The sequence below is a fragment of the Notolepis coatsorum genome, assembly GCF_963971535.1.
Source record: "Notolepis coatsorum genome assembly, chromosome: 16".
NCBI classification, from domain to species: domain Eukaryota; kingdom Metazoa; phylum Chordata; class Actinopteri; order Aulopiformes; family Paralepididae; genus Notolepis; species Notolepis coatsorum.
Genome location: NC_140180.1, coordinates 57,507,456 through 57,521,658, shown reverse-complemented (window position 1 = coordinate 57,521,658; position 14,203 = coordinate 57,507,456). Strand labels below are relative to the sequence as shown.

General features: G+C 43.4%; 1 protein-coding gene across 1 annotated transcript in view; it reads left to right on the top strand.

Moving 5' to 3' along the window:
- Positions 1–14,203, top strand: part of LOC311243106 (neuronal acetylcholine receptor subunit alpha-7-like) — a gene marked incomplete at its 5' end in the record, with an annotated part of 167,529 nt that overhangs the window by 63,187 nt on the left and 90,139 nt on the right. The window contains 2 exons of the mRNA XM_084332194.1: positions 1,525–1,664; positions 8,402–8,446. Of these exons, the coding sequence (XP_084188320.1) occupies positions 1,525–1,664; positions 8,402–8,446 (185 nt within the window). The remainder of the gene's footprint in view (positions 1–1,524; positions 1,665–8,401; positions 8,447–14,203) is intronic.

The following is a 14,203-nucleotide window of genomic DNA, read 5'->3' as shown; positions in this document are numbered from 1 at the left end:
TTGGAGGTCTGACCCCCCACCCTGACCGCCTGGGGTCTTTCACTCAGAAAGTCCAGTACCCAGGCGCTCAGGGCGGAGCTCAGACCTAGCTCGATCAGCTTGTCCACCAGTCTGGTGGGGACTATGGTGTTGAACGCTGAGCTGTAGTCAATGAACAACAGTCTCACATAGCCCCCCTTCTGACGGTCAAGGTGGGAGAGAGTGCTGTGCAGTACCTGGGAGACCGCGTCGTCAGTGGACCTGTTTGTCCTGTATGCAAATTGCATAGGGTCCATATCACTGGGGAGAGAGGCACAAATGTGGTCCTTGGAATGTGTGAGTGAATGGGTGAATGTGCGGCATTGGATAAAACATAAATGCAGTCCATTTACCATTTACCATTCCTCTAAAGTTGCCATACCTGTATCTCCCCTCCCCCCTCCCCCATGCTGCTATGACACCCGAATTTCCCCAAGTGGATCAATAAATACTTTATCTTATCTTATCTTATCTTATCTTATCTTATCTTACAATGCATGTAAAATTACAATGCAAACGCATGCCTGTAATCTGTGAAACACCTTGTTGTTTTGTACCGTGTGCAGTGGCGTCGTTTCAGTAAAAGCCAAGGTATGGCGAGGAGGGAGGGGGGGGTTGGGGTAGTGAGGGTTTCCCCCCCCTTGGTCGTTTTTTTTTGTCAAATCAGTTGTGCAATAGTCACTTTTGGTGAGTTGTTTCTATACAATTAAGTTATATGACATTTAGGTATGACACAGGACTACACAAGCATTTTTAGTATAGAAATGTGTCAACAGACTAAAGCAGGGAACCACAATATTTTGCATACGAATTATGCAGAATGTAATATCATAACTGTATTATTTTTCTTGCAATTGAGCCAATTTTCCGTAGGTACGGTTTTGAGGTGTGTGTTCAACAGAATGTAGTATCAAAAACACATTCACAAAAAGTATGGGTTACTGAATGCTGAACTGCACTTACCTTACCTGTGTCCCTGTATCACTTGTCTCTGCTGCCCTTTGATTAAAAAACGTCTGTATGTCCATTTTCCTTTTTTTTGGTGGCATATTTCAGTTAGTCACAGTAAAAGTCACCTAGTAAAAGTGAGATAATTGACAATATCAAAACATGCTAGGGCTGTACCGAATAGTTTGAATTCTAAATCAACATAAAAAAAGATTATTATAAAAAAAAAAAAAAAAAAATTGCCATGGTATGGCGAGTGCCATACCTTGCCATACCAGAACGACGCCCCTGACCGTGTGTCTCGCGAAGAATCACATGATGGGATTGACTAGAAGAGCTAGGTGATACATCCACATTCCACAGCGCACGTCGAGTGCCACTGGCTATCAATCTCAATCAAATCGAATCGATTTGAGTGCCGTTACTATGACGGACAATCTCACATGCAAGGGACAGTAATGGCTCAATGCCCCCTCGTACTTTGCAGAGGTGTAAATAGAAAGAAAGAAGGACATGAACGGACATTGTGAACACATTCTTCCTTTTGCACCTCCCCAGGGTCCCTGCAGGGGGAGCACCAGAGGAGGCTGTACAAGGAGCTGATGTCCAATTACACCCGGCTGGAGAGGCCCGTGGCCAACGACTCAGCGCCCATACTGGTGGAGCTGGGCCTCACACTGCTACAGATTATTGACGTGGTGAGGAAGCGTGCGCGTGTGCATGTGTGTATGTGTGTGTGCATGTGTTTGATTGATTGATTGAAAACTTTATTAACAGATTGCAGAATGGGTACAATACAGTACGGCGCAATACAAACAATTGTTAAGAGGATGTAGACCAGAGAAAGACTTTCGTCTTGTTTACATCCGGGTCCCGCATTTTCAATTCATCAAGACATTTATGACATACATGACATAGAGATATACAGTACTGTTACATCCAGACATTTATGACATACAAGACATATACAGTACACAATATACACTACTGTTTAAGAGAAAGAGATCATAAAAGAAAAATATATACATTGGAAGGGGAAGAAACTGTACATTGGAGGGGGGTGGGTGGGTCGTGGGGGGGGGGTTGGACATTTACCGGGCCCAGTTTCTAATTGCAGCCCCCTGTAGAGCGGTTTTGAAGGAGGGTAGGGATTCACATTCTTTTACGGCTGTGGGTATGTCGTTCCACATTGTTGTGGCATATTTGCGAAACGTGTTTAGTCCCTTGTTTGAGCCGAATCTGGGTTGAACATGATTTGTGGAACTCCCTCTGGTGTTGTGGTTGTGGAATTCGTCTACTCTAAGCCATTCTAGGTTGTCAAAATGGGCTGGGGTGAGGTGGGTTTTAGGAGTAAGGTCAAGCAGTAGTCTGACCAGTTTTGTGATGTTTGTAGTCTTGTTTTTAGGGCTTTTGAGGTGCTTTGGTACCATGAGGTGCTGCAAGCATAGTCGTAGTACCCTTGAATGAGTGCTCCTGCCAGAGTCTTCAGGGTATTCTTGTTTACCAGAGAGGAGATCCGGTACAAGAATCGTGTTCGTTGGTTGACTTTTATTTATTACATTGGTTGCCATTTTGTCACAGGAAAGATTTGCCTCTAGGATGGAACCCAGGTAGGTAATTTCATCTTTCCTTGTGACAATAATGTCACCAACTGTAACAGAGAAGCTGTCGGTCTTGCTGAGTTTGTTATTTGATCCAAAGAGAATGGACTCTGTTTTACCCAGGTGTAATGGTAGTTTGTTATCAGCGAGCCAGGTGCAGATTCTGCCGAGTTCTGAGCTGAGGGCTTTTTCAACCTGCAACTTGTCCCTGTCAGAGACCAGCAGGGCTGAGTCATCCGTGAACAGGAACAAGTTGCAGTCACAAGCTGACGACATGTCATTTGCATAAATTAGGAACAGTAGCGGACCTAGTATGCTTCCTTGTGGAACACCACAGCTCACTGGGAGGGGGGGGACGGGGGACAGTGTCTGTTCTCTCCCCTCCAGGTAGGATTGCATCCAGCTCACTGATGAACTATGAAAACCAATTGCTTTTAGCTTGTCAATCAGAATGGAGTGATTGACAGTGTCGAAAGCCTTTTGGAGGTCCAGCATGAGTGTGGTCCGTGTGTGTGTGTGTGTGTGTGTGTGTGTTATGTATAGGTAAGGTATTTGTAGAGTGTGAGTCGGGGGCCAGGTGTAGGTGGGTAGCTACATTTAGGTCTTTGAGATCAGCAGTACAACCTTTTAAAGAACCTGGAAATGGGATTGTGCGTAAGCCTTATTGTATTGGGGGTTTCTGTATTGTATATTAGAAGCTCAACAATCTCTGCAATTGGACATGTGTTTGTGTATATTAGTGGCTCAACTGAGTCTGCAGTTTTGTTTGTGTTTGTGGGTGACTTGAGGATGTTTAGGGGTGATTTTTGTCAGCATACAACCTGTAGTGTGTGAGTTTGTGTTAAGGGGTCAGGGTAGGGTAGACTTTAAATGTTACAGATCATATCATATCTATCCGGTTGATGCTACAGTTACATGTAAATAAGGTATTTTTAAGAAAGAAACCAAAATAATAATTCTGGAAAAGAAAGTATATTGTTATTGGCGACACCGCTGGAGGTCGTAGGAGTTTACCCACCTTTTTATTGTGCATTTGTCATAAGGATTGTGTGACTGTTTGTGGTTAACCTACGGTGTGATTTGTGTGAGCCTGTGATGGAGTAGTGTACGGTATGTGTGTTTGTGTGTGTGTGTGTGTGTGTGTGTGTGTGTGTGTGTGTCAGGGGCGGAGCTAGGGGGTGGCTACCTGGGCTCAAGCCCCGGATGTATTCTGAAAAGCCCCGAATCTATTTAAAAAAAAAAAAAAAATAAAAAAATGATTTTTTTTACAATTAATCATTGTTACATGAAAATATGTTTGCACCAGATTTAGCAGAAGCTAATTTCCATCTGTGGTCTATCCAGCTGCTAACTGTATTTGAGTGAGTTAAGTCTTGGTGTTATGGTAGACTCAGACCTAAGCTTTAAATCACAATCAACAAGTTGACAAAAACTTAATTCTTCCACCTTAGAAACAGCTAAAGTACGGCCATTTATAAATCAAAAGGACGCTGAAAACCAGATCCATGCCTTTATCTCAAGCCAACTCGACTACTGTAATGCACTCCTTACCGGCCTCCCGATTAAATACGATGATAACTATTTTATTGCAATGCACTATTGCATTATTTTATTCTATTTTACTAACTATTTTATTGCACTGCACTATTTTACTTTGTATCAGTGAATCATAGACGCCTGGCCATAAGAGCATTCGGAGCATCTCTGCTCTCCCACTATTGAACTTGGGGGGGCAACGGTATAATCTTGCTCCACCACTTTTTGATTATATGGAAAATATGATATATCCCCCCCCAATATATAAATCTAACCATAACTACGTTATGGTTAACTGAGTTTTATAGTGAAAAGAGCAGCTTTATTGGTCAAGATTGAAGGCTCTATATTGCAGGAAATTGCACGTACAGGTTCATTAAATTCAAAAAAAATCTGTCGTGGAGGGGGTCGTGCCTGAGCCCCTCCAAACCACCCCTTGCCTGCCAAAAAAAAATTTAAATTTAAAAAAAAAAAAAAAAAAAAAAAGGGGGGGGGGGCCCATCTGGGCTAAGCCCCGGATCTCCTACAATCCTAAATCCGCCCCTGGTGTGTGTGTGTGTGTGTGTGTGTGTGTGTGTGTGTGTGTGTGTGTGTGTGTGTGTGTGTGTGTGTGTGTGTGTGTGTGTGTGTGTGTGTGTTTTTTGGTGGAAGTAGGTGGCCCAGAGGCAGACCTGCTCTTATGAAACAATTCTAAATGTTTACTTAAATGTGTAGTAATACACTTTAGCTGTTTAACTTGCACTTAACAGACTGGATTGTGCACCAATTTCAACAAGAATGCCGTGGGGAGCAACAGAGCTGCCAGATTCCTCAATGTGTTTAAGTGCTCAGTTTTCCAGCTTGGCTTCTGCTACGCTGAGCAAACAAAACCTCCCAGAGACCTAGTTAACTTGCTAATAGACCCAATTTCGACATAAAAAATAAAGCAGTCACCATCCCTGAGAGAGAATGATGGCAATATGGAGCTGTCCCCCAACGTGTTTCTAAAGAATGGCCCCATGATATACAGTTCAATGTCATTTTGACTGAATGAGTGTTGACATCCAGACTTCAGGGAACAGGAGACCACGTCAAAGCATTGCCATTTCCAAACTGGAGCACTGACACCTACAATGTCATTTAGCCTAGAGGCGAATTCAAACTACATGTCAACATGGCCATTTGTAGCTCAGGAATGGCCACAGCCCAACAGTTGGGGTTCATCTGGATCAGTTTGAAGAGGATACGGCTGGATTGGTCCTCAAAAAATATCCTAAAGTGTGAAAATGTTCAAGGGTTGCGACTTTAACCCACTACACCCCCCCCCCCCCCCCCCTCCCCCCGCTCATAGATGGCCAATATTTTGTCTGGGCCAGTCAAGGCATAAAGAAAGGCTTGTTTTGGTAACATCAGCCAAGTAATTTTTATGTGTGAATAAAAATGTAGATCACATGAGCGCTGAGTTCCTTTTTCCTGTCTACATTGTTTTTTTTTCCTTTTAGATGAAGATATAATCTGAGCCTTCCTCTTCATGTGTGTGACCCATCCGTTGCCTCGTGTGCACACCTTTACAGAATTGATTCAAGACCAGTTGTATAGTCTGAATTGCTCTTGTTGGGTCGTCTTGTGTGCCTGAGCCTTAACCCTTTCACTGCCACACTACTAACCGTCTGTAGTGTGGTAGTGAAAGGGTTAACCTTCTGTAGTGTGGTTGTGAAATGGTTAACCATTTGTTGTGTGGCAGTGAAAGGGTTAACCTTCTGTGGTGTGGTTGTGAAAGGATTAACCCTTTGTCGCATGGCAGTGAAAGGGTTAACCTTCTGTATCGTCGCGGTGAAAGGATTAACCCTTTGTCGTGTGGCGACTCAATCGCTTCCACTCTCTTTTTGCATTTGACTAAATAGCTACGGTTAATCCAAAACCAAATGCTCACGAAAGAGTACAGCATAGCCTCAACTTGCTCCACTGTAGTGTTGTTGCGTCTCTCATGAAATGTGAAATGTACGCCAGCAAGTGGAGTAACTCCTCCCAAAGAGGGCTCCTCTGTCTCAGCTCCTCCTACCTACACCGACACGGGTGTGTTGTGTGTACTGGAAAAACAACACAGGCAACACGGTTAGTGGAAGTGGCAGTAATGTGGAAAATTCAGTGCTCCAACCACCACTGAATCTCAAAGAAGCAGTGTTGTTTTCTGGGTAGAAAACAGGTGGAGTTTTTTTTGTGCCTTTAACGGTGCAGTAGCATGGGAATATGTTGGTTGTATTGTGTAGATAGTGGGCGACAGTGGCTTAGGAGGCTAGAGCAGTCATCTGGTAATCAGGAGGTTCCCGGTTCGATTCCAGCTGCAGCATGTCGAAATGTCCTTGAGCAAGACACTTAACACCTAACTGCTCCCAATGAGCAGTTTGGCACCTTGCATGGTTGCCTCCGCTGTCGGTGTGTGAATGTGTGATTGAATGGGTAAAATGTGAGGGACAAATTGTAAAACGCTTTGGATAAAAGCCCCATATAAATGCACCATTTACCATTTACACTCTAGCTTTAATCTCTTCATTCATCGTACTCCTCCTTGCACCTTATCGGCCAATTACTGTAGATGGTCTTCTGTTAATGCTGACACCAGTGGGTAGTAATTTAACCCCCATGGATAGTAATCAATTAATATTAAGAGAGGCATGCAGAGTTAAGTATGACTGAAAAACACAAGATTCTCCTTAGAATAATTTATTGCCAGAATATAAAGGAAATTAAATGTGTGTGTGAGCGTGAATATACGTGTATGTGTACGTGCATGTCTGTGTGTGTGCGTGCGCTGCATTCTGAGTGACTTTGTATAGGTCACTTGGTACACTCCTGTTTATATATTTAATAGTTATATAGTTAATACTACCCACAAGTCTCACCAATTCACCAGTTCCTCAGGACACGCACACAAAAACAAACAGACACACAAACACAGACACACAAAGATGCAGTGTGCAGAAAGACGAGAGATGTCTTTGATCATGTTTTAATCCATGTTCGCTCTTCTCTGCCTGCCTCTCAAACCATCCCAGCAGGCTTCTACAGTTCTGACTACTCTGCTCTCCCATGGGAAAGATTATGCTAGCAAAAACACTAGTTTCACAAAACACACAGACACACACACACACACACACACACACACACACACACACACACACACACACACACACACACACACACACACACACACACACACACACACACACACACACCTACACACACACACACACACACACACACACACACACACACACACACACACACACACACACACACACACACACACACACACACACACACACACACACACACACACACACACACACACACACACACACACACACACACATATATATACACACACATATACACACAAATATTTAACAACCAACTTGTAATGTACAATATGGGTATATGTTACTTTGTGAATGCAAGTTAAAAACTATGTGGCCATTTCTTAATTGTTTTTTCAATGTGTTGTTGTTGTTGTTAGGTTCATAGGGCTCGTTGTTTTAGCTGTTTTAAATGGAGCACTTCATGTGTGATGGCTCGCCTGAATCCACAGCATGTACAAGAACTACGGCTGGTTATATAAAGCAGCTTTTATAGAAGGGTTGGCTTAGTCTGTGTGTGTGCTCTACACACAACAACTGCACTGGTCTGACTCACAATGCCCTTGTGTCTGGTTTGTGTTTTCTTCCCTCTGTAGCAGTCTATCCCCTCTAACATGTAGAAAACCTTGGTTCTCCCATTCATTCAATCTTTATTTAATCTCAAAAGAGCAACAACGCCGAGAGGTACAGTACATAATGCAAAAAAAAATAGAGAAACAGAAAAGGCTATCAATTCAACTATTTAAATTCATTAAAACAACTACAGACTGAGGTGAAAAGGTTGGCTAAACTAAACAATAGATGCGAAAATATTGAGTTTAAAGTACTTTGCAAAACATTCCATGTCTTGCAGGCACAGAAGCCAAGGGGATCAATAAAGGAATGTCTTATCTTATCTTAAAAAACTCTGGGGACCTTAAGCATAAGTCAATCACTTGTGTGATTTGGGTGTGGTTTACAAAGTGTGGACATGTTTGCCATAAGCCCAATACCATGGAGCTCAATGCACCGTCTTATGTGGCATTCAAAGCGCCTCAAAATTAAATTTGAGAAACACATCAGTAAAGTCTCTTTTCATGACACAGTCACTCAAGATCATCCACAGACCTGAACAGTTTAATTGGAAACAATCTTCTACCGCAGTATGGCTGTCATAATAGTTCTCTCTTCTCTCTTTTGCAGGATGAGAAAAACCAAGTGTTGATGACCAATGCCTGGTTGCAGTTGGTGAGTACAAGCTGTGTGTGTGTGTGTGTGTGTGTGTGTGTGTGTGTGTGTGTGTGTGTGTGTGTGTGTGTGTGTGTGTGTGTGTGTGTGTGTGTGTGTGTGTGTGTGTGTGTGTGTGTGTGTGTGTGTGTGTGTGTGTGTGTGTGTGTGTGTGTGTGTGTGTGTGTGTGTGTGTGTGTGTGTGTGTGTGTGTGCATCATGTGTGTCTGACATGTGTTCCTGACTTAACCTAAAAATCAAAAAAAAATAAATGTAATCCACTTTTTCTTGAACGTTGCTAGACTATGCCTCCCACTGGTCGGCTGTAGTGAGGATAGAAGCCTTGCATCACGTGTTCCCTCCGGTACACGAGGAGGCAGCCTGTTGCATCTTTTCACCTGTTTCTGCTGTACAGGCGTCACCCAACCGACCTGTAGGAGTCGCTGTCCACAACATTCAATCCCCACCCACCGGCTTTCCCACCATCTAACACTGCCAATTGTGTTAGGGGCGTTTCTCACTCAACATTCGGGGTCGAATCAGCGCCCCCGGGGACGGGGGGGAGTGTTCTCACTCAGACGGACACACCCCTTTTGAGTGCGAAGCGGCGCTGATTCGTACTACCCCCCGCTGAACCTGGGACGCTTGAAATAGGTGGTCTCGGGTGCGGGCCAGTGGGAGCGGGGGGCGTGACACACACAACGTCGTTACTGTAATGCTTTTCATGCTTGCTTGAATTTTGGGCAGATAAAACCACACAGCAACAACTGGACAATACCCACAAAAACGATATTTATGGGCAATTTGAGAGTTCAGACCTCAACCAAAAACAAGCATGTGGAGCCTCACAGCTCAGTGGATGAAAACATGAAGCCACGTTACAACGCACGGCACTTCCCTGGCTCGCATTAGGCCTGGCAATTTTGTTTGCCATGCTATGCATTTATTTCTATTAGACCAGTGGTGCCCAACCAGTCGGCCGTGGTCGACCAGTAGATCAATGACATGCAATATAATTGCCACGAGCGATGGGATAATGTTAGCTGCTGAACAGGCTAAGCTAACTAGCGTTAGCCGTTAGCCGTTAGCTTAGCGTTTGCCACAATGCTATACTATTATACTGGCATATTCCATTCACGTTAGCATGTAAGCTAACAAAATCAGCGCCGATTAGACTAAACTCTGCTTTTGGTGTTCAATTGTATCCGTTTTGTTTATTGCACGTTCTTTGCTGAATAATAAGTGCTACAGTGGCTATACTAGACTAGTACTAGGCTAAGCTAACTAGCGTTAGTGGTGAGCGCCTTGCCCACTGTGCCACCCAACCGCCCTAAATCTAAAACATTTCTAAAGACTAAAGACCAGTTGATTATCCCCAATTCGATAGCTTGTCCAACTAGGGACAAAAGGCCTGTCCCCAATTAGGAAAAAGCTGATTTTTGGGTCAGTGGTTAGGGTTACATTTGACATCTAGTTGTTATGTTTAAGGTTAGGGTTAGGGGATATGGAATGAATGTGCAATGTCCCCAAATGTGTATATCTGCATGCGTGTGTGTGTGTGTGTGTGTGTGTGTGTGTGTGTGTGTGTGTGTGTGTGTGTGTGTGTGTGTGTGTGTGTGTGTGTGTGTGTGTGTGTGTGTGTGTGTGTGTGTGTGTGTGTGTGTGTGTGTGTGTGTGTGTGCGCATGATGTCACAAATCCTCCTGCTTAAAATTGGATCTCCAATGAGCGCAGAGAAACATTCCACTTTCAGCAGATAAAAAGCATTGTAGTGTCAAACATCATTGATATGATGCCTAAATGACTACAGACCGGTGGCACTCACCTCTGTGGTCATGACATGCTTTGAGAGGCTGGTCAAGGATTACATCTGTGCCTCCCTCCCCAGTAACATGGACCCATTGCAGTTTGCATACAGGACAAACAGGTCCACTGATGATGCGGTCTCCCAGGTACTGCACAACACCCTTTCTCACCTTGACAGTCAGAAAGGGGGATATGTGAGATTGCTGTTCATTGACTATAGTTGAGATTGCTGTTCATTGACTATAGTTCAGCTTTCAACACCATAGTCCACACTAGACTAGTTGACAAGCTGATTGATCTGGGTCTGAACTCCTGGATCCTGGACTTTCTGACCGACAGGCCCCAGGCGGTCAGGGTGGGTGGACACACCTCCAACTCAATCACCCCGAGCACCGAGAACACAGTGCTGTGTTCTCAGCCCCCTGCTGTATTCACTGTACACACATGACTGTGTGGCCAGGTTCAGCTCCAAGTTTGCGGACGACACAGTGGTGGTGGGACTGATCTCTAACAAGGTTGATGTACTGGCACGGTGGTGCCGGGATAACAGCCTACTCCTGAACATTGGTAAAACAAAAGAGCTGATCGTGGATTTTAGGAGAACACAGCAGGGGACACACAAGCCACTGTGGATAAATGGGGCTATCGTGGACAGGGTGAGCAGCTTTAAGTACATGGGAGTCCACATCAAAGAGGACCTGACATGGACAACTCACATAGACACTGTGGTAAAAAAGGCGAAACAGCGCCTCTACCACCTGAGACAATTAAGGAAGTTCATAGTATCAGGGAAGATACTCCACTCCTTCTATTCCGGGGCTGTAGAGAGCATTCTGACTGGGAACATCACTGCCTGGTTTGGAAAAGCCCTACAGAGAGTGGTGCGCTCAGCAGAGCGTACTGCGGGTATTGCACTACCACCCCTGCAGGACACTACCATACAACAGGAGGTGCAAATCCAGAGCCTGCAGAATAATGAAAGACCCTCACCACCCCAACAACAGCCTGTTCAAGCTGCTGCGGTCAGGCAAGCGCCTCCGTATATACGCAGCAAGAACAGAGAGACTAAGGCTCAGCTTCTTCTCTCAGGCCATCAGAGCAATGAACACTGATCTCTCCACACACAAGCACACATGAACACACATACACACACACACAACACAACATTCTGCACTAGCTCACACACAAACGCACCGCACCATATGTCACTTTAAACATACAAGAAAAGGACACTTTAAAGGAAGGGAAAAAGGACACTTTAAGAAAATAACTTGTTGTGATTGTTGCATAGTATAGTTAGTAACAGCAAGTAATAGCATAGGAACATAGAAGTAAAACTGCACATTGTATAGGAGTGTACATAGGATCCAGTGCCTCTAAGTGATTTATTAACATGTCTATTTATCATGTCTATTCTAGTTATCTTATTATTATTACTACTATTACTATTGTTTTATTGCACAATTGTAGCGGGCATGACCAACTGCATTTCACTGTATGCCCTGGTATGTATGTGATGAATAAACTCTTGACTTGACTTGATTCTGCACAGTGTCAAACTCTACACGTGCATCATTCTGCACAGTGTCAAACTCTACACGTGCATCATTCTGCACAGTGTCAAACTCTACACATGCATCATTTTGTACAGTGTCAAACTATATACATACATTATTCTGCACAGTGTCAAGCTCTAACATGCATCATTCTGCACAGTGTCAAACTATACACATGCATCATTCTGCAGTGTCAAACTATAGACATGCATTATTCTGCACAGTGTCAGGCTCTACACACACATCATTCTGCACAGTGTCAAACTATACACATGCATTATTCTGCACAGTGTCAAACTATACACATGCATTATTCTGCACAGTGTCCAACTCTACACATGCATTATTCTGCACAGTGTCAAACTATACACATGCATCATTCTGCACAGTGTCAAACTATACACATGCATTATTCTGCACAGTGTCAAGTAGGGGTGTAACGGTACGCGGATACGTACTGTACCGCCTCAATGTGGTCCTCCGGTACAGTACGCGCTGTGCACCGAGCGATTGTAACGGTATGGTCAACCTTTTTTTGCGGAACTTAAATCCCCCTGGCCCCACGTAATTTATCAACAACACTGCGGTCTGCTGTGAGCATTATAAAACAAACGTGTGTTTAACCGACCGTGAATTAAAGTGTCAATGCTGTTTGTCATTTTAACAGCAGATACTTTCTTAAATGCCATCCTCCCGACAGAGCGGTGTTGACGGGGAGCTCTGATGGGTTCGCTTGGTGGTGTTATTAGCATTGAACAGCTATCCGAAAGCTAGCGTTAACTAACGTTAAAGGTTTAGCCATAACGTTACCTTGGCTAAAGTTGGGGCTATTCATAATCCAGCAATAATGGCTGCAGACCTGCAAGCAAAGTACAGCAAGTTGGCAAAGGAGTATTCCAACGTAAATCACATTTTCACCAGTAACGTTACAGTCTTTCCATCTCCCGGTAGCTCATGCTAGCTAACCTAGCTCACGTTAGCGTCGTCACTGAACCACCTCGCGTACACAATTAATGACATGTTGCCGACAGCCATATCGGTGACAATGTTTAGCTTTTAGTGCCAAATGATAAGAGTCTGAGGCGGAGTCTCAAAAGAGAATGTTGAATATTTATTGTGCAAAAATCACAACAGATCCGACTGCTACTTCAACGGAGCCTTCTGGAAGCAAGTGCAGCAACGAATAATGTCCGTGTGGATCATTGGAGTAGGGTATATCTGCAGTGCTGCGGCCCCATACTCATTGATTAATGATACTAATACAAATCTATACAATCACCTGTTGTTGAATAAATACTATTACTTTCTAGTTATTACTAAAAAACAGTATATATAAAACAGTAGCTGTATAAAAAAGAATAAAAAATAAATTATAATTTATATAATTTTTTTTTAATGTATGCACTGGTATCGCCCCAGCTCTACACATGCATCATTCTGCACAGTGTCAAACTCTACACATGCATTATTCTGCACAGTGTCAAGCTCTAACATGCATCATTCTGCACAGTGTCAAACTCTACACATGCATTATTCTGCACTGTGTCAAACTCTACACATGCATCATTCTGCAAAGTGAAGCTCAAACATTAAATTGTAGGAACAAGAAGAAAAAAAATTTTGAGTGTAAATGTCATTGGCTGTCTAAATTGTTGAGCCAGGCCCTTACAGAATGCTCTCAATTATAGTATAGCATCTGTTATATTATATTATATTATATTATATTATATTATATTATATTATATTATATTATATTATATTATTATATTATATTATATTATATTATATTATATAGTATAGTAGTATGCGTTAGCGAGTGTGGGGGTGTCTCTCTATGACGATGTACGAGGCTGGGAGGGAATCATCACAGTATACCCACTATAAAAAAAATAAAAATAAAAACACTGTGTGCGTGTGTGTGTATCCTGGGGAGTTGATGAATGGTGAGAGACTTGTGTACCAAGAAGTGACCTATACAAGGTGACGCAGAGTGCTAAACCCTGCAGCGCACGCACACATACACACACACATACACACACACACACACACACGCACGCACACACACACATCTTCTGGAAGGGCACATAATGACCTTTTTAAAAAGCACTTCAGCTGTGTCATGATCGTATTATTCATATCATCATATCGCCAACAAAGTGCAACTCAGCTTCTGACCACTGTCTCTTTGCATGGAAGTAATTTTTCCCTCAGTGTGTTGTTTTGCTTATATTGCTTAATCTCTTAAGGGGCATTTCGCCAATTTCTTTAGCTCTACTGGTCACTCTGTCGTTGGTCACTCTGTCAGTTCATCTGTCAGTTCATCGGTCAGTCGGTTGGTCAGTTGGTCCACAAACATTTCCCCACCCTCTAGCAGCCACAGGTTTCGCCCTAGGAGCCTGAAATTGGGAATGGATGTG